This window comes from Pelodiscus sinensis, chromosome 1 (genome assembly GCF_052426305.1).
Source record: "Pelodiscus sinensis isolate ZL-2025 chromosome 1, ASM5242630v1, whole genome shotgun sequence".
NCBI lineage: Eukaryota > Metazoa > Chordata > Testudines > Trionychidae > Pelodiscus > Pelodiscus sinensis.
Genome location: NC_143052.1, coordinates 23,748,504 through 23,776,325, shown reverse-complemented (window position 1 = coordinate 23,776,325; position 27,822 = coordinate 23,748,504). Strand labels below are relative to the sequence as shown.

The following is a 27,822-nucleotide window of genomic DNA, read 5'->3' as shown; positions in this document are numbered from 1 at the left end:
GAGGGAGGAGGGGGATTTGGAGAAGGCATGAAGTAGAGCCACAGAGTATTCAAGACAAATGCTATCACATAGTCATTCATCTGAGACTTGAATTCTGCTTTTCAGGACTCGTCCACACAATTCAGAACATGAGGTCATTCTATGCCTGCCTGAAGCAGTGAGAGATTGAGGCATGTAAGCAGGCCTCATCTTTAAATAATCTTTGAGATGGAAAGTCTTTCTAAGGACATACTCAAGCTCAATCATAGGTATTGAACTCAATAGTTTTCACAAATTTAGTAGGGAAGAATAATCCCCTTTCCTTCAGGAATTACTGGGTGAAATTCTATGACTGGATTTATGCACAAGGTTGGATTAGATCAGTATTTCTCAACCAGTGGTATAAGTACCCTTAGGGGTACTCGAAAGAAGTCTGGAGGAGTACGTCAAAACAACTGAAATTTAGAGAAACTGAATTTTTGTTTTAAGTTTTATTATTTTTTTACTTTTTATACCGAAAAATGTCATCGCCAGCCCGGCTATGATTAAGTTGTTTAAACAAATGTGTTGCAATGGCAGAAAAAAAAGTTATGTGTCTGAAAAGTGTAGGTACTTACAATTTTTTTAAAGGACTACTTTATAAAAAAAGGTTGCGAAACACTGGACTAGATTATTATAATGGTCCATTCAGGCTTTAAAAAAAATTGATAAATCTGATTAGCAATCTGTCTTGGTACCTATTTATTGTGCACACATTTATGGATCACATATAAAAATGTTTGGTTACTCTAGCTTTATGTTCCTTTGAATAAAACCCCCATTTTAGAAATGTAAAAAACCTCAACAAATAAATAAAAAAAACCCCCAGAGAATACTATGGTATTGCAATCTCTGGTGCAGAGGATATTTGAGAAGAATTAAGTCTTTTAAAAGACCTCAAAAACAGTGAAAAAAATCTTGAAGCACATTATAGCCTTAAATCATAATTTTTAGACTAAATTATTTAGCTAGTTTAAACTAAATTATTTACGCTTTAAGGTTTGCTTTAGTGTATTGTTCCTAGATCTCTTCTTTAAAAATATTCTTTAACCTAACTTGGCTTAATGTGCCTCCAGTTTTACATCTGTATTTCCACAAGGTCATGCCACATTTTTCCAGTCAGATCTGAGCCAGAATTTTACAGCAGTAATTGCTACTATAGTATGTCAAGAACATATAATGCTTATTAGGCATAGTCCAAAGATTGATGTCTTTATGCAAGAGGAGAGGAAGAAAGGCCTTGCATTTAAGGCAGTGGCATGGGATACAAGAGTATTCGATTCAGTCCCAGCACTGCCACAGTTTTCCTGTGTGGGCTTTCACAGATTTTGTGGGATCAAGTTTGAAAAACTATATGATCATTTGAATAAAAGCCCAAATTTAAAAATGTAAAAAGTTTATTAAAAGACTCAACTGCAATTTCGTCACCTAAAATGGCCAGTTTTTCAAAAGCATAAGTTCAAAAAGGCTTAGCTCCCACCATTAAACATATGACTAGATTTTCAAAAGACCTTTTGAAAAATCTAGCCCCTTAGTACAGTGTCTATATGAAAGAGGAGCTTTTTTGAAAATCTGACTTCAGTTGTGGATTCTGAAAATCTGGTCCTCAATCTTTTTCTCTCTCTGCCTGGCTTCCTGCTTCTTTCCCTTTGTCTACACCATACCAATTTAGACTGCACACTTTTTGGGGGCAGACCTATTTTAACGTGTATGTACGGTACCTTATAAAACTGGAAGCACTGAACTACCCACATAGTCCAGGGAAGCTGCTGTATGTGGCCCTTTCAGGGTACCGTGTGAATCTAGGTTCTACAGTGTGCAGATGCTCTGCCTTGGTAACCTCTCCTTCCCACATTCTGCTATGCTGGGTACCCTTTAGGCCTGTATGTATGTGAGTGGGTAAAGTTTGGGATCTTAAGAACACATGCAATTTCCCTTGAGCTCCGGGATAGATTGAGTCATGGGCTTTCTTGGAAGGGGTATGTGAGGTGAGAGGCTTTATAGAGTATGTTGGGCCTCATGAGAAAATACACGTGTCCCTTTTCAAATGGAGGAACAATAACGCCCCCCCCCCCCCCACAGATCTATAAACAGTGGAGAGGAACCATCCCGCACTGCTCCTTGGGGACAAACTAGATGATATTTTCCATCTCTAATTTCTATGATTCCATGTACTTGCAAATATATGCAAGCCCCATGGGTCCCCACTACTCTTCTTCTGAGTAACTGGCTCACCATCACAGGAATTTCTTTTGGTAAGTATTGTGTTCTCGCTCCAAAGGCACAGATGACATGTGTCACCATTTTAACTGCATTTTCACACTAGCGGAAAAGAACATAAAGCAGCAGTTCTGAAAAGGCATTTTTTCCCTTCATAACGTGCAAATGATGAGTTCATGGCTAGAAAACTGACTACTTGGTACTGGGCACATCTGTCTTTGTGTGCTTTCTGAGGCATATCAACATAGCTTACGGCAGGATAAAGCAGCATCATTCTTTTTGCCTCATCAGCAAAACTACTACTTAAATTCTTAGTCGAATGTTCATGATAATGGTTGATATTATAGATGGTCCATAAACCTCAGCCCATGCATGAATCCAAATCCAACCTTTAAGTGCTAAGAGACTTCAAATTTGCATCTTGTCCTATTCCTGATGCCACTGCTCTCGTACATATCTTTTCTACCATCCAGTCTATGATGTCTATTCTAGGAGTTTACAAGGTCAGGCAGTGAGTGTGTGATGTCTTTAAAGATTCTGTTCTTCATACCCTCCTCTTTCTCTCAGAAATGCACAATGAATCATGTGGCAGCACCGAGCCCAGTGTATGTTCTGCAGCATACCTGTGGTTTGTAATATGAAGGCACTGACAGGCACACCAGATTGCTACACCTGCTGAGACCCTGCAATGGAATAGATAGGACAGTCCATTCGGTGATGTAGAAAGAGAAGATGGGAGTCTGTGAAAGCACACTGTCGGAGAAAAAGACAAAGAAATAATTCATGGTCACTGGGGTTGGGAATCTGCGTGGGACACAAAAGCATCTGGTTGTGTTTAGGAAAGGGAGGACACGAGAGAAGGAACGGATTTGAAGCTGATCAGCTGGGGTCTGAATAAATCTCTGAACTTGACAGGACTCATCCAAACCAAACCTAATCAAATCTCAGTCTTCTGGAGGTTCGCCCCAAACAGCTTGAATTTCACAGGACATGTGGCACTTACACATACTGACTATTAACCAAACTTAGTTTTACTTGGAAGCTATGGCATGCCATAATGTCTCTTTTACAGTCACTATTTTTTAATTCTTTACAACCACTACACATTAACCAAGTGTCTGAATAATGTTTTAAGCATGAAACAAAACCAAAGACGTGAACGACCCCCAGCTTTGGTGATTCTGCATTTAGATTCGAATCTACATTGTGCAGCTTGGGTTCATTAAAGTGCAAGTTAATAGAGCCAAATCCTGTGGTCCTTACTCCAGCAAAACTCATAATGAAGCCAAGGGGAGAGCATGGAATTTAAGGCACAATATTTAAATATATATTTTGGTGGATTGCAGAATTTGACCCATGGTTTTACAACTAAGACCTGTTCCTGCAAATAAGATGAAAAAAACTAGAAACATGTTTTTCCTCTGCCAAATACATTCCAATCTACTGCTACAAACTGTGTTCAAAAATGAGTATTGTTACCAGAGAAACGAAGCTGAAACCACTGCTGTCTCAAAAGATTTGACCTAGCAATTACATTTTAGACTGCGGGCTCGTGTGCACAGAATGCTTTACTCAGCTGTGTCTGTCTGCTATGTTCTGATACTGTGGCATTGAGGTATCAGGATCCTGCCTTTGTGAGCAAGATTCTTGTACATTTCACTTTGTTATCTGCAGGCAGTAATAGAAAAGACAGGTAGAGTGGAAGAATTACTATGCTCTTGCGATCGTGAAGACAAAGCTCAGCTCAGGTTTGCAACAATAACCAGTAGATAATTTTTAAAAAACTAAAATTCCTTTTAAGAAAATCAGCCTTGCCAACTTCGTTATTTTTTTCCACCTCCTTGTTACATAGATGCCCAAGAACAGGTTGGAACTCCCTGGTCCAGCACCCTCAGAACCTGAGCCATCCCATACCAGGAAGTTTGCTGGACCAGGGGAGGTCAATGCTCCACTGCTGGCTGCCCTGCTGCCAACTCCCCTCCCTGTGGCTCTCAGGTCTGAGGTGCCCTGCGCCACTGCCCCACTAATGCTGGCCTGGCCAAGGCTCTCGACCCACGGCGGCTGGGGGCTCCCCAACCAGGGCCACCTGGCTGCCGTCAGCCCCGTTCCGCCACTGCTGGCCCCGTACTTCCTCAGGGTTTCCCGGCCCCTAGGCCACCCAGCTGCCACCTGCCCTGTTCCTGTCTAGGGCCACTGGGCTGCTGCCAAACCCTCGGCCATTTGAGGTTCCCCAGCCAAGGCCGCCAGACTGGTCCCACTATTACCAGGGATTCCCCTGGTGGGGCCAGGACTCCCAGCTGCCATCTGGTGCCGCTGCGGGGGTTTCCTGGCCAGGGCTCCCAGGCCTGTGTGAGGCCCCACTGCCACTGGGGAGTTCTCAGGGTTCCCTAGCCAGGGGCTGCTCTGGCTGCCTAACCTCACTGACACCGGGGGTTCCCTGGTCAGGGCAGAGGCTCTCATATGCCATCTTGCCAGGCTGATCCCAGAGTTCTCCTGCCTAGCCACTGCTGGCCCAGCTGGGACTCTGCAGACCCTGCTCTCCCGAGGCTCTTTGGTCCAGCAAAATCCATGGCCTTGCAGGACCATGGATGTTGCTGGACCAGAGAGTCCCAGATTTGGGAGGTTCAACCTGTATAACACCAACAGGCAGAATTGAACCTGAGACCACTGGAACGTAGTGGAAGAGCCCCTACAGCTTGAGCTAAAAGCCAGCAAGCTCTGAACTAAGGCTTTAGAGCACACTCATTCTTTCTCTGTTAGGGTACGTCTACACTACAACGTTAATTCGAACTAACTAAGACTAAAAAACTAGTTCGAATTAGTGTTTTGCTAATTCGAACTAGCATGTCCACTTTAAGTGGACCCTGAACCAGGCTTAAGGATTGCCGGAAGCAGTGCCGGCAGGGCATCAGAGGAGGACTTAGAGCGTGGAGATGCTGTCTCAGGCTAGCCGAGGGCTGTGTTTAAAGGGTCCCTTACCCCACCCAGGACAGACAGTTCTAAGGGGTGCCCCGCTTGCAAAGCAGTCCTGGCTTGGATTGCCCAAAGTACCCACACTGGGCACATCACAGCACTCGGCCATCAGCCCGGCTGCACTTGCCGCAGGCTGCGATCTGGGGAGATGGGGCAATTGGGGGGCTGCAAGAGAGCTTCCACCCCCAGAAGCCCACAGAGCCAGCCCAGTCCTCCCCATCGGGGGCGCGTACCCCATTCCTCCCTCACCTCCTTCCACTTACCCTTCCCTAGCCCCTCTTCTTGATGTACAAAATAAAGGACAATTGTGTTAAAAAATGGAATCTGTCTTTATTGAACAAAACTGGGGGAGACTGGGAAAAGGAGGTGGGAGAGGGGAAGAGAGAGGGTGGGAGAGGAGAGGGCAACTAAAATGATCAAGGGTTGGGAACAGGTCCCATATGAAGAGAGGCTAAAGAGACTGGGACTTTTCAGCTTAGAAAAGAGGAGACGGAGGGGGGACAGGATAGAGGTCTCTAAAAGCAGGAGTTGGGTGGAGAGGGTGCATACAGAAAAGTTCTTCATTAGTTCCCATAAAGAAGGACTAGAGGACACCAAAGGAAAGGAATGCTTAGCAGGCTTCAAACTAGTAACAGAAAGTTGTTCTTCACAAAGCAAAGAGTCAACCTGTGGAACTCCTTGCTGCAGGAGGCTGTGAAGGCTACAACTAGAACAGAGTTTAAAGGGACGTGAGATCAAGTCATGGAGGTTGGGTCCATGGAGTGCTATTAGCCAGGGGGTAGGAGTGGTGTCCCTGCCCAAGGTTTGTGGAAGGCTGGAGAGGGATGTCACGAGACAAATAGCTTGGTCACTGTCTTCGGTCCATCCCCTCCAGGGTCCCTAGGGTTGGCCGCTGTCAGCAGACAGGCTACTGGGCTAGATGGACCTTTGGTCTGACCCAGTACGGACATTCTAAGCTCAGGGCTCAGGGTCGGGGGTCTCAGTGGACCCCCTTGATTTTCATGCACACCTGCTCCTGGGTGGCCAGGCTGGCAGCTCTCCTGTCCTAGCCGGCCACTTTCCTGTGCCTAGTGCGGAGGTCATGGACGAGGTCCACGATGTCCGCACTAGACCAGGCGGGTGCCCGCCTCTTGCGGTCCCAGGCAAGCTCCCAGGAGCCGCCAGCCTGGTCCCGGGAAGAGGGGGAGGGCTGGGGGACATTGGGTGGGTAGCTCGATCCATGCCAGGTGCAGGGTCTGCTGGCTGGGTGCTGGCAGGCTTGCACCTGGCACGGGCACCGTAGCCAGCCCGTGCCCCTTTAAGGGGTCCGGGGCCGGGAGGGGGGCAGACGAGTTTCCCTGGTGTTGGCCAGAGTGGCCACCAGGGAAACCTGGGGAGGGTTAGCCTCCCACTAGTTCGAATTAAGGGGCTACACACCCCTTAATTTGAACTAGCTAGTTCGAACTAGGCTTAATCCTCGTAAAACGAGGTTTTCCTAGTTCGAACTAAGCGCTCCGCTAGTTCGAATTAAATGCGAACTAGCGGAGTGCTAGTGTAGCGCCTATGAAAGTTAGTTCGAACTAACGTCTGTTAGTTCGAACTAACTTTGTAGTGTAGACATACCCTTAGTGATCTAAGTGCTACCACATGGGACAGTACACCACATCCAGAAGGTGTATGGGTGACACAAAGATTTCATTTTATCATATTTATACTCTCTGTATTGCAGTCACTGTTTGGGGATGATTGGAGGAAGCCATTTTAGGAGCCCAACCGTGTTGCTACCACAAATTGGTCAGACAAGATTCTGTTAAGCAAAGTGGAGCACTGACCGTTCCACGATCTAAATGCTACCTCATCAGCACTCTGACTCCAGCACCTCAGAGCCTGCTCTTCTTCTAATTCATGTACATGGGAATGTCATCACTGGATTTAAAGGGGAAAAGATTAGCTCCCTAAAAGGCAAGATCCTAAGTGTGAATGAATTTCTTCTGCCCCTGCCCTCAGCCCTCATTTAAAAATCAACATGCGAAATGATTAGCACCCAGAAACAAGGAGCTAAATTTCTAGGGAAGGCAGCATTTTGTGCTTTTGGGCTTTGATTGTGTCCCTTTACAAGACACACTTATGCCTTTTTCCAAAGCAGTATCTAAGTGAAAGAAATGGGCAAGCCTTAAGCCTGAATGTCTGGTCTTCTGTTTCACTGTTCACAGTATTTATCTCTTGCACTGTTTTGGCTTTCATCCGATGCACTACATTAAGAAAGGGATGGGGCCACACCTTGGGTGTTCTGACTCTGCAGCAGGCAGACTGGTTTGCAGGCAGGATCAGACAGCTATGAACATCACAGAGCTGCATGGGGTAGGGTGCACTCGTTTAAATTGGCTCCCTGTCCTGTGTTCTGCTAGGCACATAACTCCAGACTTTCAGTTTAAGCTTTGCAGCCCACTACCACAGGCACAGAATGATTCCTTCTATGTGGCTTTGGTGGGACTTCTTTCTATGTCCTCACAGCTCCCCTTCCCCTTCTACCTCGTTGACTTCCTAAACACAGCTTTGGCTGAGAAGAGCCCTGACATTTGAACTGTAGCCCTTTTAAAATGCCTAATTTTCAATGGGCAGACTATTCAGCAATCCCAACACTTAGAGTCCCAGATGAGCTGAGAGGGAAGAGATGCTTATAGAAAGCCAAATTTCATAACTTTTGCTGTCTCTGGAGTTTCTTCCTCAAAACACAATGTTATTTCCTTGGCTGTGGGGCTTACATGCACCTTCAAGTGTGCATAGATTTCTTTGCATCTTAATTTTTTTCCATCTTAGGGCTAAGTTTTCTCTGCAGAACCTCCCTATCCCATACAAACACATGTATTTCTATCTAACGTTTGATGTTTTTAATTTGTGAGTATTGATTTTAACCCTCTTTTCACATAATTTTTAAGCCAGCCTCTTATTTGAGGGTTGGACACGGAGATTACTTTAGATTCTTTTCAGTTCTAGGATTTCTGTTCCTATTCACTTGCTGTGTATTATCACCGGAGATTTGATAAATCGAAGTCACATTATGATTACCAGCATCTTAGAAAATGTAATTAAAGCAATAAATATTATGTCAGTGTGTTAGTGTTTAAAAGAATACCTCATAACAATTTCACGCTCTTGCCAGAAAAAGTGCTCCTCAGGAGGAAGGAAATAAGTTTTACAGCGTCACCCAGGAAAGCAACAGTCTAGAACTGCAGGACTCACAAATGGTATTGGATGAAAAGCTGCAGGGCTACAGTCTTTTGTTTAGCTACTGGACAGTCAAAGCAAAGGTAGTGGTAGTACAAGTGTAATGCTGAAAGAATTTTCATAGCTGTGGAATCTCCCTTTGCTGATCAGAGCATGTGGAGGAGCAGCAGCATCACTGAGAAGGGAGACTACATTGTCTTGCAGTTGTGGGATAACCAGCATCAAGCTCAGAACTTTCCAATAAGGAAAGCCACCTTTATAGACCTGTGTAAGGAGATTGTCCTGATAATTCAGTTTAGGATACATAGAAGAAGCATCAGAGGGGTAGCCGTGTTAGTCTGAATCTGCAAAAGCGACGAGGAGTCCTGTGGCACCTTATAGACTAACTGAAGTGTAGGAACATAAGCTTTCGTGGGCAAAGACCCACTTCGTCAGATGCATGTAGTGGAAATTTCCAGAGGCAGGTATAAATATGCAGGCCAGGATCAGGCTGGAGATGACGAGGTGGATCCAATCAAGGAGGATGTGGCCCACTTCTAGCAGCTGATCTGGAGGTGTGAATTCCAAGAGAGCAGAAGCTGCTTTTGTAATTAGCGAGCCATTCACAGTCTTTGTTTAATCCAGAGTTGATTGTGTCAAACTTAAAGATGAACTGTAGCTCAGCAGTTTCTCTTTGAAGTCTGGTCCAGAAGTTTTTTTGCTGCAGTATGGCTACTTTTAGATCTGCAATTGTGTGTCCAGGAAGATTGAAGTGTTCCCCTACAGGTTTTTGTATGTTGCCATTCCTAATATCAGATTTGTGTCCATTGATTCTTTTACGTAGGGACTGTCCAGTTTGGCCGATGTATATAGCAGTGGGGCATTGTTGGCACATGATGGCATATATTACATTGGTAGATGTGCAGGAGAATGTACCAGTGACAGTATGGCTGATCTGGTTAGGTCCTGTGATGGTGTTGCTGGTGTATATATGTGGGCAGAGTTGGCACCGAGGTTTGTTGCAAGGATTGGTTCCTGAGTTCAAGTTATTATGGTGCAGTGTGTAGTTGCTGGTGAGAATATGCTTCAGGTTGGCGGGTTGTCTGTGGGCAAGGACCGGCCTACCTCCCAAGGCCTGTGAAAGCGAGGGATCATTGTCCAGGATGGGTTGTAGATCACTAATGATGTGTTGGAGAGGTTTTAGTTGGGGACTGTAGGTGATGGCCAGTGGTGTTCTGTTGGTTTCTTTCTTGGGCTTGTCCCGTAGCAGGAGGCTTCTGGGTACACGTCTGGCTCTGTCGATCTGTCTCCTCACTTCCTCGTGTGGGTATCGCAGTTTACAGAATGCTTGTTGAAGATCTTGTAGGTGTAGGTCTCTGTCTGAGGGGTTGGAGCATATGCGGTTGTACCTCAGTGCCTGGATGTAAACAATGGATCGTGTGGGTGTCCAGGATGGAAACTGGAGGCATGCAGGTAAGTATAGCGGTCGGTAGGTTTTCGGCATAGGGTGGTATTGATATGACTGTCACTTATTTGTATCGTGGTGTCCAGGAAATGGACCTCCCGTGTAGATTGGTCCATGCTGAGGTTGATGATGGGGTGGAAGCTGTTGAAATCATGGTGAAATTCTTCCAGAGTCTCCTTCCCATGGGTCCAGATGATGAAGATGTCATCAATATAGCGTAGGTAGAGAAGGGGTGTAAGTGGACGAGAGTTGAGGAAGCGTTGTTCCAGGTCAGCCATAAAAATGTTGGCGTATTGTGGGGCCATGCGGGTGCCCATAGCAGTGCCACTGGTCTGGAGGTATATGTTGTCACCAAATCTGAAATAGTTGTGTGCGAGGATAAATTCACAGAGTTCAGCCACCAGTTGTGCTGTGGCATCATCAGGAATACTGTTCCTGACAGCTTGTTCTCCATCTGCATGTGGGATGTTTGTGTAGAGAGCCTCTACATCCATGGTGGCTAGGATGGTGTTTTCTGGAAGATCACCTATGCATTGTAGTTTTGCTGAAAGAAAAAGCAGTCCTTTCCAGGAAGAAGCAGTCCTTTCCAGGCCAGAAGTGCGGTGCAACTACCATCTGAAAATGAGAAATCCCAGACTGCTACAAGTCAGTGACTACTTAGTTTCATATTGGGTAGTCAACTGTTGGCACTGTAGTGATGGAGGTCTACAAAGCAGTCATAGCTCGTTCACTCATGAGTAATTAAGATTCAAAATGTCCCTAAAATAAAAGGGGTGTTCAGTGAATGGGCTTCTCGAACTATGATGTTGTCACCCATGGCACATATGTGCCCATTAGCTGCCTTTCCCAAGGGAGACTGGCCTTGGTGATCAACAGAGAACAGATCGTGGGCAATTCCATGGAATGCATGAACAGACTGGATGATATCAGATTTTCCCAGAAATCCAGCTTTTTCCAACTGGGCCCCAAGAAGAATTTTGGAAAGCCATGAAGGCTCATCAGTACTCAAGTGGACTCTGTTTTCAATCAGACAGCATGCAGTATTTTCAGCAGCAACAGCACTCAGGCTTCAAAGCTGTGCACCCTGACGGGCCAGCTAGCTCAGAATTAAAACACCATTACACTCAAGCTAGAGAGTTGAGTGCATGGATGAGTTAGTGGCAGCACTCAAGTTATAGGAGTTAACTAATCTGTAAACTGGTAACTAAGAATGAAGGGAGATCATGCCCTGTAACGAATGAGACATCTTGTTCCCTGCTGCAAGTTTAAGATTGCTGCAGCCCACAGTATGAATGAGTGGTCATAGCTGAATCATCAGTAGGATATTTCAAGTTGGAAGGTTTACTTGTTCTTACAGAGGTTCAATTTTCTAGTCTGACAGACTATTAAAGAGTCCCTTTAACAAATTCAAGACTTCATTATCTGCAGAAGCTTTTAGAAACAGTAGAAAAGAGGCAGCATATTTCCTGGGATCCTCAAGAACTGATATCTCCATAGACATCCAACTTGCCTTTTGTATGGCATACAACTATCAAATTTCTTGTGAAAACACAACTTTTTCCTTCACTAAGAAACAAATGGGCTTCTGCTAAAAGACAGTGCTGTAACTTCTAAGAGACAAGAAAGTGGCCAGTATTATTGAGAAGATGAAATATTTCTTAATGCATTCCAGCACTTTGCAGCTTTTACAAGCTATGAAATGTTGAGATGCCAAATACAGTTTTAAAAGAAGAAACAGTAATACCACTAGACAGTAGCTGGACATGAGCTGTCATGTATACCAGCAATATAGTGTTGGTGCCATGTATCAATTAGCAATTGGTTTGAAAAGCTGTGGATAAAGACAATTTTCCTAGTTTGTGTTGTGGTTCTTGAGTGTAGAAATTAAAGGGAGAGAGTCCATTCAGTGGTTAAAGCAGGATTCCTGGATTCTACTACAGCTCTGTCACTGGCTTGCTGTGTTCATTAAATATGTCACTATGTTTTAGTTTATCAGTGTGAAAATGTTAGACTACTACTATTTCACTACTTCACAGAGGCTAAATTAATGCTTCTTTCCCAACTGTAAAATTACCTAATATTCTCTGGATGGCAGGTGTTAGATAAGTGAAAAAAAAAGATGAACTATTTTAAAAGGTCACCACCTGAACTAATTGATGGCTTTGGGTCTGCCAAGAAGGCGACAATTGCTTGAAAAGAACACAAAACAACTTTTGGGATATAATCCTGGAATTAATTATAAATTCCTATGTGGACTTTGAAAAGGCTAGTGGAGGGGATTGAGTGTGAATTCATATTCATTATATTAACAATATTATGTTTGGAGGTGCTTGAGATGTATAAGAAAACTTCCAAAGTCTGTGAATACCTATCCTCACTGCCTTATTCCACAAGTAAATATTGTCTTATTTATTACTGCCATAACCAGTATAAAATATTTCGATTGCAGTACCATGGGATCCTTGCCTGTAGTTACTATATACATCAAGGATGAAACACAGGCCCTGTCCCAAAGAACTTACTTTGTCAGTAAAAGCAGTTAACTCATTCTCATTAATCAGGGTGCAATTTTATGTGGATGCAGGAAGGTTCATACACAACAGTCAACTAGGAGGATCAGACTTCCATGGGTTATCAGGACACTAGTATGACGGCAGTGGTGAGATGTCTGAATTATAACAGAAACATGGTAGTGCTTCCACTTTTCACAATAACCATATCGGAAATAATCAAGTTTTGTAAAAATATTTAATTCTGTCAGATTAGTGCCATTAGTTTACCCTTAATTTACTTTGTGAGGGTACACTTGCTATAATGGGAGAAGGCATAATATCTAAGAGGAAGACATGCATTAGGCTTTCACAGACATATTTTCCTTTATGTATTTCCTTTTCCATGAGCATCTCCAAACATCCACAAAACAAACAATATTTTACATCTTCCAATCCTGACACGTCAGCAACATGTCCCTGGGAATCAAGAAGAGTAGCTATATTAAACAGAAAAAGGATTGTGGGCTATTGATCTGAGGTAAAACCCTTTGGGTATGTCTACACTTGCCCCCTACTTCGAAGTAGGGAAGCAAATGAAGCATACTGAAGTTGCAAATCAAGCCCGGGGTTTAAATATCCTGCGCTTGATTTGCATGTTCCCGTCCGGTTGCCATTTTAGAAATTCAGTAGCCCAGAATAACTGCCCACGTCTACACGCGGCAGTGAAACGGGAGTCCAATTTAAAGCCCTAACTCGAATTAGCTGCTATTCCTCCTGCAATGAGGTTTACCAGCTAATTCAAATTAGGGGCTTTAAATCGGACTCCCGTTTCACTGCCACGTGAAGACTCAGGCAGTTACTCTAGGCTAGTGAATTTCTAAAATGGCTACCGGCCGGGAACATGCAAATCAAGCATGGGATATTTAAATCCTGGGCTTGATTTGCAACTTCGGTATGCTTCATTTGCCTCCCTACTTAGAAGTAGAGGGCAAGTGTAGACATACCCTTTTACTTTTTAATGGGCTGAATCTGTCCTCAGCAAACCTATTTCTAATTAGACACTTTAGAAATAGCTGTTCAAATTCTTATTAATCTTATCCACTCTATGGCTCTGTGCAAAAAGATGACACTAATGTCAAATCAAACAGCATGTTCTCACTTTTCCATTCTTGCTAAAATGAGGAATGAACAGGATGACACACACTAATTCTTTCAGCAAACAGGGCCTGAGTCACAGCCGTAGCTTGGAAGTCCATGGAAAAACCCATAAACTAACTTCCTTTTGCACTACTTTGAAACCACCAACCTTACTTACAAAACAGGGTTGCAAATAATTGGTAGCATTCTACTGGCATGAGCAGAGATTCAATAGGGAAACAGTGCCTCCATGATGGGAACACACACTGGCTACCACCCGTAGCTTCTTGGGGTCTGCATTATACAGCCATCCAGAGAAATTAAAGTTAAAGTTTAAGGGGAAATAACGTTGTTGATTTCTTCTTGATGTATTTGGTATTTATTTCTCACTAACACATTTACCCAGAGTTGATTGGGTCCTTAAGGAGGGGCTCAGGGCAGGGGGCTGGAGATGTGGCGGTGCAGGAGTCATGGTTGAGGAAGTGAGGAGGAGCTCTAGGCAGGGGACTGTGTGTGTGTTTGTGTGCACGAAGTAGGGTGTGTAAGGAGGGTGGGGGCTGCTTCCTCTTCCCCTTCCTATCCCTGTTAGAGAGACAGAGCCAAGTGCACAGCTCATTTGTCCACTGAGCTCTCCAGCCACAATGAGGAATGCAACAAACTGTGCAGTTTCCCCTCACTCCCTGATGAAGGGGAACAGCCAGCAAAGTCCCCGAATGAATCTGGGGGGAGCTTCACCCTGCCCTCCCTACAGGGCACCTGTGTGGTGGCAAATTTGGGGCTGGAGAAGTCGAGGAGATGTCCCCAGCCCAGCCAGCATCTTTCACCTGCCTGGTGCTTTTTCTCTTTTCTGTATGGTTTTATGAGAGCAATCCCATTCCTGGGACATCCCATTTTCCTTGCATAACCAAACCCTATGTTGCTTTCAGCTATGATCAGACGAAGCTGTATAGTGAATTTGGTAACTCGCTTAGCATCAAGACAGCAAATGAGTAGCACTGATAATATATCCCGGCCAATCTGCTGATGTTCTGAACCTCCTGTCAGCACTGCAAGCGAAAAAAAACCCTGCTCTCTCATACACAACAGGCTTCACAGAATAATGTAAATCCTGCACTACCAGAGGAAAATCGAAGTTGTTATTCTCTAGTAGTTTCCTCATTCCTGGTGTTTTCACTTTGGACATGTCATTGAAACACTGAACTGTTACCATAGCCCCTGGTCTACAGAGAACTCTATTATCAACAGCAGTGTTGCCTATAAGCTGTACACATGTGCGACCCTCAGAAGAGATTCCAATTCTGCCCTATTGATTAGCAGAACCCACTCACCTACATTTTGTTTTACTGGTGTTACACATTCACACATGCCCTGATGCACATAAAAATGTATTCCACACATGGATGGAAACTATCTGCATAGGGATGGAAAAGATTAGAGGGAACATCGGGCTACAGTCAACAAATTAGCTTCAAATCAGTTTGCTACTATATATAAACAGCAGATTAGAGAACTTTATCAAATAATGTAATCATTAGTAATAGTACTGCTTCATACTTATACTTCATGTGAGGATATCAAAGCATTTAACTAACATTAATTTTCACCGCCAGTGAGAACCGCCAGTTCTGTACATGGGTAAACAAAAATGTATAACTTCCCCAAGACCACCCAGCAAGTTAGTTTCAGAATCAGGAAGAGGATACTAAAGACTAAAACTAAAAACTAAAAACTCATAATTCCATTTTCACCATTTAGATTCCACTCCCCCTACAACCAGCTGTAACTTTATTCCAGCAGCAATATCATTGGTCTGATACATTGTATATACACTATTTTGCTCCTTTGATTTACTAAAATTTGTAAGGCAAATGCCTTGAAAAAAGCCAATTACTACAAATGAAGAAAACAACAATACAATACAATACTGCATATGTTATACAGTTCCTGGCTTTGAATATGAATTCAGAAACATCAGTTAGATTTAGGGCCTCCTTTGGGTATTTCTGTACAGTAAGTTTGGCCAAAATTAGATTTTTACCCCTCCCCCCAATTTCATCAAACTCAAATCAAAGAAGAATCCAGCTTAGAAAAGTCTCACATAATACAAAGCTTTGTATTAACAAAAGATTTGCCATGTGTTCACATTAGTTTTACTTGAACAGCATAGTCTTCTTTTCCTTTATTCAATTAATGCATTCAATCATTCTGATTTGTCTATTTCTGGATACTATGAATCTGCAGATATAAAAGTAACAGATCCATAGACACCAACAAGTCTACCAAACAGATGCACTGATTTTAGGGCAGCGGTGGGCAGATTATTCAAGTTGTGCACCCTCTTCCCATTAACAGAATCTGGCAGCCTGCTTCGTTCATAAGCACAAACAGGGCTCTCTCAGCAGCGGAGCTTGGCCTGAAGGCAGACCTCTCAGGTTGGAGGAAAAGCTGGGGCTAGAGGAAGAGCTGGTCTGGAGCTTGAGGGGGAACAAAGGCAGAGCTGGGATGTGGGTGGAGCAGAACTGGGGGTTGTTTGGGGCTGGAAATGTGATGCTCCCTCGCTACTCTCAAGACTCCCACTGTAAGCCCCCTGAATGCAGCCCTGTGCTCCCAAAGCATCTTGCCCCCTCCCCCCACCAGTTTGGAGACCAGTCTTTTAGGATGTTCATGTAAAAGAGATGGGTTAAAGTGCTCTGATGATTCTCCAATGATCAAAGAAAGCCTAAATCAGAAACAAAGCTTTTCACAATGATGGTTGTTGTTCCTCTTTATGTAGCAAAGATTTATACCACAGATTTCACATAAAACAAAGAAAGCCCGAATACAATATTAAAAATGCAAGGAGAAATCCAAGTCCCAAAAGAGAAGTACATTGGAGCAGCACAGTTCTTTTGTTCAGTCTCACACACTGATTTGATATCTTCCAGTCTGTAAAATCCTAGCATACGCGGAATCAAATGAGATCTTGTCTTATGTTGACTCTCCACTCTCTGTGCTTACACGGAGAAAAGTTGCTATTTTTGCAACCTGTTGATAGCAGTATCCTTATGATAACTGTACACAAAAATATTACAACTAAGGTATCCAGTAACAAGGCCTAGAGTATGAAGTCATTACAAGCGTCAATAAAACAATTGTTAAATTCTAATTGTGGAAAATTAGCAATATTATTATTAACATTCTTTTCATTAAAATAATATTTTGCACTTACATGATGCTTTTTGCTTTTCACCTACAGATGTCAAGCACTTTACAAAAAGGAATTGGAATCATTATTGTTATCTGCACTTTACCGATGGGGAGTCCAAAGTACAAATAGGCAAAGTATGATCTTAGAGCAAATTATTGAAACAATCCAAACTACCTTTCCAGCCAGTGCCATATCCAGTTGGTCTCACTTTTTCCAAGGGAATGAAGGATATGTCTAGCTCATTCTCATACCTATGCGGAATAGCTAGGTAAGGCCCACAATGAAGACAATATGAAGGAAGTTTGTCAACATTAAGATTTTGTCTACACATATCAGTTATACTGTTTTAATTAGATGCTATAGTTAAAAGTAGTACTACATTTTTCATGTGGACACATTTATACCAGTACAATTTATTGACTAACAGGAAGAGGAATATATATGAGTTTGCTCAAGGACTCCCCTTAAATGGTAAGAGCTAGGATCGACAAATTTGGTATGCAGCTTCCTCTTATCCTAACTTAAAGTAAGGTGAGGGTCGGTCCTAACCAACTGGTAGCTCCAGGAGACCACCAAGCTTGCCAGGTGGTTTAAAAAAAATACCAGACAAAAATTTGTCAAGCAAAAAAAAGGGGGGGGAGTCAGGGAGTAAGCAGGGAAACCTGGGGGGAGGATTTGGAAGGTTGGGACGGAATGTGGTCGCGGCCCGCCCCTAAGACCAGCTCTGTCTGCGGCCCCTTGAAAATGGCAGTCCCAAGCGACTGCCTGGCTTGTCCACCCCTAAGACTGGCTCAAATTTGCACATCTTCTTCCGATACCTTTTTTGGAAGAGGTTTTTTCGGAAAAAAAAAAGCAGTCTAGATGGAAGTTTTCGCGCAACCCCTCTCTTTTTCTTAAGAACCCTGATTCCTCAACAAATGAGGATTGTGCCAAGGAACTGGAAACTTCCAGTAATGGGATTTTTTAAGTAAGGGAGGGGGCACAGAGAGGAGGGGCATGATGCTGAGAATGGTTACTGGGGGGCAGCAAGCCAACAGGGGAGAGTTATATGCAGAGTGGCCACTGGGGACAGCTGCACCACCAAGAGAGTAACCAGGGGGGCTAGAAATCTGCCATTTTGCTTGCCACCAGAGTGCGTAAGTAACCCTCCATCCTAAACCCTTCCCCCAGCCTTTGGCCAGAACACCAGAGGGAGGGAAGGCCCCTGGCAGTGGCTGGGAGCTAGGGGGAGGTAGGAGGCCCCCGGTGGCTGGTGAGGATAGGGGGAGGCATAAGGCTCCTCGTGACCAGTGGGACTGGTAAACGGGGGGGCGGGAGACAGAAGGCTCCTGGTGACCAGGGAGAGGGCTGGGGGACAGAAAGAAAGTCCCTGGCAATGGTGGGAGGAATGCCTTGCTGCCTGGGGGGGCAGGGAGAGTAAGCCTTGCCAGATAGGACATGCCCCCAGCCTCCTGCCCTGCTCCCCTCCCCACATTCCAAAGGCTCCCCTTCCTCACATTCCCACATGCCCCCAGCCTCCTGCCCTGGCTCCTGCACCCACCACACTGGCTGTCCGCTGCCCTGAAGATTCCAGGCAATGCTGGGTAAGTCTTTTAGTAAGACTTCCCATATGAGGAAAGATTAAAAAGACTTGGACTTTTCAGCTTAGAAAAGAGGAGAATAAGGGGGTATATGATCGAGGTCTATAACATCATGACTGGGATGAAAAAAGTGAATAAGGAAAAGTTATTTACTTATTCCCACAATATAAGGACTAGGGGTCACCAAATGAAATTAATAGGCAGAAGGTTTAAAATAAACAAAAGGAAGTTTTCCTACACTCAGCTCACACCAGTCTGTGGAACTCCTTGCCGGAGGATGCGGTAAAGGCTAGAACTTTAACAGGGTTAAAAAAGGAGATAGATAGATTGATTCATGGAGATTAGGTCCATCAATGGCAATTAGCCAGGATGGGTAGGAATGGTATCCCTAGCCTCTATTTCTCTGGAAGTGGGAGACAGGGGAGGGATCACGTGAGGATTACCTGTTGTGATTCCTCCCTCCGGGGCATCTGGTATTGGCCACTGTCGGCAGACAGAATACTGGGCTATATGGACCTTTGGTCTGACCCAGTATGGCCGTTCTTATGTTCTTATGTATTGCTATAAGGGATCTTAATAGTCGTTTAACAGTATTAGTAAAACAATCATACCCTTAATTAACATTGTACAGATACAAAAACTATGTGTAGGGCAGCCTTGATAGTATTACATACTGGTGTCAATTACTGCTCTGGTCAGGTAGTTCAGCATTAAAGAAATGTCTGCATGGCATCTACATGGTAACATATAGATGGAAATTCCTGGCATCATTTAATCTGACTGTCAAACTGCTCCTTGAACTGCTGTGTAGCTTGCAACTGAAAAGGATTAGTGCTCTGATGCACTGCATGGTTGAAAAAATTAAATGAGAAAAGTTGGACAATCTTCATAGCCCACAAGAGGTTTTAGCCTTCAATAAAAACCTCTTGCCAAGGCTACAGGAAAAATTCAATGAGAAACATAGGACATATCTTAATGAGCCTGAAGTGTAGTCATCTCTAGTGTTATGCCAGAATCTACAAGAGGCTATCAGTAAGACTCCATTTTGAAACAGGTTTAAGAACTAGTCATTTTTTACATTAAAGGTGTCTTTTGAAATATCTTTCTATTTAAAATGCAATTCCTTCTTTTTAAGCTCCTTTGTACACATACTACCCAATGTGTTTAATTTGAGGGTTTAAAGAATAAATGTGTTTTGTGAATCTCTCTCACCTTGCAAGTGGTTTTTCTAACTTTAAATATTAAAAAACTGCATTAATGTTGTAGATACATAGCTAAAGTCAATGTGATGTCTTAACAGACAACAAGTAAATTAATCCAGCTACCACACTGAAATGGACCCTTATTTATAAGCTACACCCACCCACTTCATTGCTGGTTTCTGGCTCCATCTGCCAACTGACAATCTCTTCGCCTTCTACCTGCCCAGACATTCCAGGCCTGAAAAGATGCAGTAAGCGCACACAGCTACCACAGTTTAAAACACTAAACATAGCAATCCTCCCTACCCTGCAATTTTAAAATTACAAATTAGTCTTTAGGGAGGATTGTGATTCCAGTTTATTAGAAATGCCTGTCAGAAGGAGCAGTTGTCACTTGCTCCTCTGGTTCTTCATTGCCTTCATAGATTCTGTTTTCACTTTAATATTTCCATTCTAGATTCATTTTCTATATTAACATTGGCATTGGAATCATCATCAAGTCAATAAAAAAAGAACAATTTCTTTCTCCAGCAATTACTGTCTTCTGAAATATCAACTCCTTTGTTATTTTCTAAACAATTGCATGCCTCTTCATTATTTGTCTGTTTGTTGCAAGGTGTGTAGTGGATCCCAATCTTATTCTTGTACCTATTTTCTACTTATTTTTCTGTCATTTCAAATTAAATGCCCTCTTGGCCTAGATATAAAAACCCAACAGGCTTATGTTTTGGGTTTTCTCACTGCTGTTTTTTATCTAGTTCTTTTGCTACACATGGTCTGAGCAAACCAAAACTAATTCTGTGTCTTTAAGAGCCCTACACTGCTGACATACATGTTTAACTTTATGCATGTGATGAGTTCCATTGAAAAGTAGAGCAGAGATTCTCCTAAACACAAGGTTAGGCATATGTGATGCTGAATGACTGGGGCCAAAGACATTACTGGAGATTTCTGTAGGGTGGTCTAAGGTATTGATCTGTTCAATAAAGAAACATGATATCCCACTGGCCCTCTCAGTTTAAGTTATTTTGTGTGACTAACACTCAGCAGCTTCTCTTTTAATTTAGATTTCTCATCTCAAACATAAAGCTCTCCCTGAGAACTTCTGCCGGTGATTACCCAAGAGGAAGCTCTGAGAAAGCTTTTTTAAGATTAGCCAGGAAATCAGATACAGTTTCTCTTTCTTTTCAGTTTTGTATATGAAATTTCTCTCTCAGCTAGGAATTTTGCTTGAGGAACTTCATGATTTTTAAATATTTCATCCAATTCTTCATAGATCAAGTGGGAACGATAAGTCTTTCAGTGTGGTAAATGTCCCTTTCAACCAGTTTTAGGAAAACATATCTTTTCTTTCAAATGTCTTCAATGATGAGGGCTTAAAAATACTACAGCAATCATTATACATAAAAATGTAAACTCCTTACCTTTTTTCATTAAAATGGAAACCATCCATTTTTCTAGAGGTGGTTATGCCTAACTTTCTTTGTTCTTTCTTTTAGTTAGAAACCTCATCCATCACGAGTACACACTCACCCCTTTGTTGCATTAAAAGGATCCTATCTCAGCCTAGGAAAGAGCTGTTGCTAGAATACCATTTCAGAGTCGAGAGAGAACTTTTTAGCTTTGTTTACAAATAAGCTTCACTACTGGTTTCCATATCTAAATTCAGATGCAACTGCCATCGTCTTTAAAAAAAAACTTGTCAGTTGAATTTTGCCAGCCTCACTGTTCCAGATCTTAAAGGGAAAGTAATCACACAGAACACCAGAGTCCCTTAAGGTTCCATAAATTATAATCACATAAAGTTATATAATGACTCCAACAAGTCAGCTCCAACAACAACACTAACTAACCCACTGTAGTATATTTAACGACACATAGTTTATAGGGTGACCACTTTTGTTAGATGGATATAAGGGAAAACCACATGGAAAATAAGGAACAATGCTTTTGTTTAAGGGTTATTTTAGGGAAACACCATTTCCCTGAGTATACCAGGTATTTTCCCCTCAATAACATGTATTTCTGCTGCCCTTAAATAAGCTTTAATTAAATGTTTAAAATGGTCATGGGATGTCTCTTAAATTAACTAACAAGTGGTCAAGATAAGGGACAAATCAATTAAAGAAGGAATAGTCCAGTAAAATAAGTATGGGTGGTCACTCTGATAATTTATGACAAATAGTAATTTTTGACTACACATTTTAAAAATGGAATAGAAAAAACTATCTACTTGAAACATATATAAATTAATAAGGAAACTAATTTGCTCTTAGAACTTACATTTCTGTGTTTGCTATTTGTAGAATCTTAACATTGTCTTTATTTTAGACATTTTAATTTGAGAAATTGCCCGAATTTGATAATTTTAGGAATCACGTAATGTCAGAGACTATACCCTGGGATCTAGAATGAAGAATGACTAAAGCTTCAGGGTGCTAGGTGCTGTATAAACAGTTACTCTGTACTCAATATTCTAGGTTCTTAAGATAATATCAGTTACTGATCCCTAGCTTTCTGACATATTTAAAGTGAAAAAACAACAAAGAATGAGCTTTGTTATTTGAAAGGAAAATGCTTGTTAGTGATAGTCTGGACAAGCCAGGTTTTTAGAGCTTCACATTTTAGATAATTGTGTGTGATGCTTGTAAAAGCCAGAATAAAAATCTTAAAAGCTATATCCATCTTTTGACTCAAATAAAATATTACATGGGAAATCCTTTGCCTTTTATGGATTCTGGGCTTAAATGGCCATTGCATGATGCAAAGGTCTTATGGGATATGCCCACACTGCAATTAAAAACTTGCACCTAGCTTGTGCCAGCTGACTCAGGCTCATGCGACTCAGGTATGGGACTGTTTATCTGCAGTGTATTTGTTCAGGCTGGAACTTGGATGCAGGATCCTGTGAGGGAAGAGGGTCCCAGAGCTTGGGCTCCAATCCAAGATCAAATGTCTGCCTAACAATTAAACATCCCAGCCCTGAGCTCATGTCCTGTAAGAACGAATTCAGTTGGCATGGGCCAGCCATGGGTGTCTAACTGCAGTGCAGCCATACCCATGCTGGTCTGCTGCACAAAGGTGAATTTCACTCCTGATTATCAGGGAGCTTGGGGATTGCCTTTCTTGTGACACATGACTGCTTTTAATTCCTGTACTCATGCAAGACTAAATAATTAACATACTAAGCAGCAGAGCCAAAACCACTAAATCTCATTAATTGTCATAAATCCAAATACAGGATCTCAGAATATATAGCAGGATGCTTAGTACACAAGTTCAGTTTTATCCATACACCAGTACCTCTGATATACCCTGGATATTAATAGTTTGAAGCATAATAAACTACTGTGTTATGTAGTGTACATGACGTGATTTTAGTGCCAAGGACAATTCTTGTTTGCATCACCAATTTAAATTTGCTTGACACACTCAAGAATGCATTTGGGCAACAATGCAAAATCAATCTCTATGGTGATATTGTCAAATTGGATTTACTGTTTAAGAATAAATTAGAAATTATTCTCTGCTATATTGATTGGCCTATCTAAAAAAAATTACCCGTGACTCAAATCCTTGGGTGTAATGATCTAAAAAAAACATTTAAAATTAAAATAATTCAATGAAAAAATACATTATACAGTAGTTAGACAGGTGGAAAAGAATAAAGCAGGCACTCTAACTGCTGGATCACAAATCATAGTTTAAATTGTCTATATTCCAGACAGTGATGGTGACAGGCTTAGTTGGTGAATGGTGACAGGGAGCAAAGATCAATGAGAATCATTGGCAACAGGTCAGAAGGTAGTTGCTGTTCTACACATTAACTGTATGAATGACATGAAAATTTCAGTAAATAAAAGAAAAGGAGGATGTATATAGATCTGATAGGCATTTTGAATGCTTCTGTTAGGAGTTTGTGTAATATATACCTGGTAAAATCACTTCCCTTCAATATGTAATAATGTATGAAAGCTCACTTATCCCCTCAGTTACATGGGTGCTAGAAACAATTGGAAAATGAGGACTTTAGATTTTTACATATGACCTTATTCTTGATATATCCTTTCCACTAACAGGTGAGACATGTTTTCTGTTGTTAATCATAATTACTTACTCACAAATGGCCTGTTTTTCTGTTGAAAATCCATTCTTTTTATGATACGAGAAATCACTTCTGCAGTAAGAGATTGTTGAAAACTGGATATTCAGGTACAGAATTTTTGCAGATACCAGACTTGTGGGTAGAAAAACTAATTTTATTCTATGCAGGTATAGTGCCTAGTACAACAAAGCCTTGATTGGGGTCTCCAAGAGTTACCATAACATGAATAATAAATAATAATAATATAGTACAGTACTGACATAAAATAGAGTGACCTTGACAACTTGGACATCACTAATCAAAAGAGAATATCCCGTTTCCAGTATAAATAGAGCAACTTTGCTATTTTCAGAAGTTAATGATGGTGAAATATGCCAGACAAACAGACCTGGAAAGTGACAGAAATGTACCCGTGTTAGTCTGGTCTAGCTGAAACAAAAAACAGGACTATGTAGCACTTTAAAGACTAACAAGATGGTTTATTAGGTGATGAGCCCTTCGTGGGCCAGACCCACTTCCTCAGATCAAATAGTCCTTTTCATATGTGTTCATTTTTTAAATTGTATCCTTTGGTATAAAGGGTTGTGACAATTTTTTTCCACTATTTGATCTGAGGAAGTGGGTCTGGCCCACGAAAGCTCACCTAATAAACCATCCTGTTAGTCTTTAAAGCGCTACATAGTCCAGTTTTTTGTTTGACCTGGAAAGTGAACTCTTCTTTTCATTCAGAGAATAGCATTACTGTTTCCTTGAAACAATGCAGTTTGACTCTACAAACCCGTGATGTTCAGAGACCACATGTCTGTATTTCTCCACTCTTCTAACAAAGCTAACATTATCTCTACCTGTTCAACATTACCGCTACCTGATGATTTGATGGCCATACTGGGTCAGGCTTGTGGTTCATCTAACCCAGTATCCTGTCTTAATATATGGAGATATATGTAACTCATAGAGCTGGAAGGGATCTTGAGAGGTCATCAAGTCCAGTCCCCTGCCCTCATGGCAGGGCCCAGTACCATCCCTGACAGATTTGCCCTAGGTCTCTCAACAATTGAGCTCTCAAAGCTGGGTTTAGCAAGCTAATGCTCAAACCACTGAGCTATCCCTCCCCCCTAGTCCCTGCTGATGCTTCAGAAGGAATTAACAGAACACAGTGATTATCATGATATCCCTCCTGTTATCTAGTCACAGCTTTTACAAGTCAGAGGTTTAAGGAACACCCAAAGCATAGGGTTGCATCCCTGTCTTGGTTAATGGCTATTGATGAAGCTATCTTCCATGAATTTAGGTAATTCATTTTTAACCCAGTTATATTTTTAAATTTCACAACACCCCCTGGCAATCAGACTCTTATACTGATCGTTCTCTAACATATTGAACAGCACTGCTCCCACTACAAATCCTCGGGGGACTTATCTCTTGCCATTGTGAAATCTAACCATTTATTCCCATCCTTTATTTCAGATATTTTAACCAGTTACTGATCCATGAGAAGATCTTCCCTCTTATGCCATAACAGCTTATTTTTCGTAAGAAAAGGTGTGGGCCCTTGTCATGGACTTTTTGAAAATCCAAGCACATTTTTTCCACTGGATCATCCTTGTCCACATATTTGACAACACCCTGAAAAAATTGTTAGATTGGTGAGGCATAATTTCCTTTTACACAAGTCATGTTGGCTTTTCTCCAACAGATTAGGTTGATCTTTGTGTCTGAAAATTCTGTTCTTTTCTGTAGTATCAACCAATTTTGTCTGGTACTGAAGTTAGGCTTTGCCACCTTTAGAGGCTTTTTTTTTTTTTTTTTTTGTAACATGTCACTGTTAATAATTCTGAAATTCCATATCTGAGTTCCTTCAGAATACTTGGATGAATACCATCTGCTTCTGGTAATTTATTGCTGTTTAGATTAACAATTCATCCCAAAATGTTCTGTATTAACACCTTAATCCAGGACAGTTTCTAAAATCAGTCATCTAAAAACACTACTCACTCACTCTGACATCTTGTGCAATGAAGACCAATGCAAAGAATTAATTTGCCACCTCTGCAAAGGTCTTGTCTTACCCTCACTGTTCATTTAGCACTTCTGTTGTCTAATGCCTCCCACGGACTTTCTGGCAAGCTTTGTTTCTAAGGAGCTAAGAAAAAGTTAATTTTTGTTCTTTTGGTATTTGTCCTTCACATTTTTCTGCCCTGCCTAATCACACTTTTGTACTCTATTTGCCAGTTTATGCTCTTTTCTATTTCCCTCAGTAGTATTTGATTCCAATTTTTAGAGTATGTCTTTTTGCCTTTAATTACCTATTTAGCTCTGTTGTTTAGCCATGGTGACTTTTTTTTGGTCTTCTTACTTTTTAATTTGGGGTTATGTACAGTTTGAGACCCTATTTTGCTGTTTTAAAATAATAATTTCAATATAGCTTGCAGGCATTTCACCCTTCTAACTGTTTCTTTTAATTTCCATTTAAGTAGCTTCCTCGTTTTTGTAGTTCCATTTTTTAAAGTTAAATGTTACTGTGGTGGGTTTCTTTGATGTCCCCGCCCCAAGGATGTTAAATTTAATTACAGTATGGTTGCTATTACTGAGCTGGTCATCTTTATTCACCATTTAGACCAGATCCTGTGTACCGCTTACAACTAAATCAAGATTGGGGTGCGCAGGGTGGTGGGTTCTAGTTCCCCCCTCCCAACCCAAGTCTACCTGCTACAAAAAGTCATTAATGTTTTGTCTAGAAATTTTATCTCTGCCTCCATTTCTGAGGTGAGATACCCCCAGTTAATACAGGAAGAGTTAAAAACCTCTCATTATTATTGATTTTTTGTTTGTTTGTTTTTGTTGCCTTTCTAATCTCTCTGAGCATTTTACACCATCATCAGCCTGCCCAAGTGATTGGCAGTATAATCCTACTGCTATTTTCTTATTCCACATGGAGTTTCTATCCATGGAGATTTTATAGTTCTGTCTGATTTATTAAATATCTTTACTATATTCAATTTTCTTTCACATGACCTTTCACATGAGCTACTCTGTCATTCTTATATATTTTGTACCTGATATTACCATGTTCTGTTGATTATCACTATTTCACTAAGTTTCTGTGATGCCTATGATATCTTTATCTTCATTTAATGACAGACACTTAAGTTAATCTATTTTAGTATTTAGAGTTTTAGCACCTGCGTATGAGCATATATAAATGCCGTCAAATATTTAGTTGCCTGCCTTTGTATGAATAATTGAATAGGACTTTTTTTTATTTAAGTATTTCTCTTCAGTTTCTAACTTTTACTTTTAGCCACTATTATATTAATTTTAATGTAATAAATGGGTTAAAAGTGTTAACTTAACCCAGTCACTAACCAACATAAAATTGTGTTAGTCAAGGTCTGGGGCTTAAGATACAGTGACCCCAGCCTGCTTAGCATGGTGGCAAACACACTATTAAATATTTTTTTATCCAAGATACAGAAAAGAAGGAAAAACAGGATTTGAAATTTAAAGTATTAAGTAAGGCTTTACAACATCCCTTGTTCCTTTTCTCTGTAGCTGCAGACAATTAATATGGTAATAACGATCATGCTGGGAGAGCAAGGAAAGGCGATGTCATCTGTGTTCATCACTGCCTGGCCTATTCTGATCAGGACATCTATCAGGATGATGAAGGCTCTGAGTCCCAGGAAAACTTGAGGGTGTCAGCAATGATGGTGAAGCTTGCTTCAAAAGCTTCTCTCTCTTTTTCACCCAGTCATCTTTTTGTTTTAGCTTCCTCACAAAATCTCTTTCTTATAATAACCCCAAAATTGTGTGGAATAGTTCAGCGTCTCATTATTTTCTCCACTAATTATGCCTAACATCTGATATACCAATTTTGGCTCATTAACTTCAGGTTCTACATCTCCTGTTTTTAACAAGCCTAATTTCAACCCAGTGATATCAGTATGTCTTTTTTCCCAGGCTAATTTCAATTTTTCTCTCTCCTTTTTGTACCTGTTCCCATAGGTTATCATGACATTTTATGAACTTTTGCATACTTTTTAGTTAAATTCACAATCTGGGTAAATGTGCAGACCCCACTGTGACAATACAACTTATATCCTCTCCTCTTTACTTAGAAAAAGAGTAACTGCTTTGATAAATCATCCCCTAAGGGACATCTCTGCTTCAACTGTGTACTTCATATTTTGAAAATGATCTTCTATATACAATTCTCATCTAAGTAAAACAAGAAGGTACTTTTTTGAACAAAATAGA

At 41.5% G+C, this 27,822-nt stretch overlaps 1 protein-coding gene across 17 annotated transcripts in view; it reads right to left on the bottom strand.

The window, feature by feature from the left end:
• Positions 1 to 27,822, bottom strand: part of MAGI2 (membrane associated guanylate kinase, WW and PDZ domain containing 2) — a 1,124,289-nt gene that overhangs the window by 561,472 nt on the left and 534,995 nt on the right. The window contains exon 1 of one of the 17 annotated variants that reach the window (XM_075926562.2): positions 20,885 to 21,581. The exons of the other annotated variants lie outside the window; for them this stretch is intronic. Within the exon in view, the coding sequence (XP_075782677.2) occupies positions 20,885 to 20,909 (25 nt within the window). The 5' untranslated portion in view covers positions 20,910 to 21,581. Of the gene's footprint in view, positions 1 to 20,884; positions 21,582 to 27,822 lie in introns of those variants that run through there. 17 annotated transcript variants of the gene reach the window in all.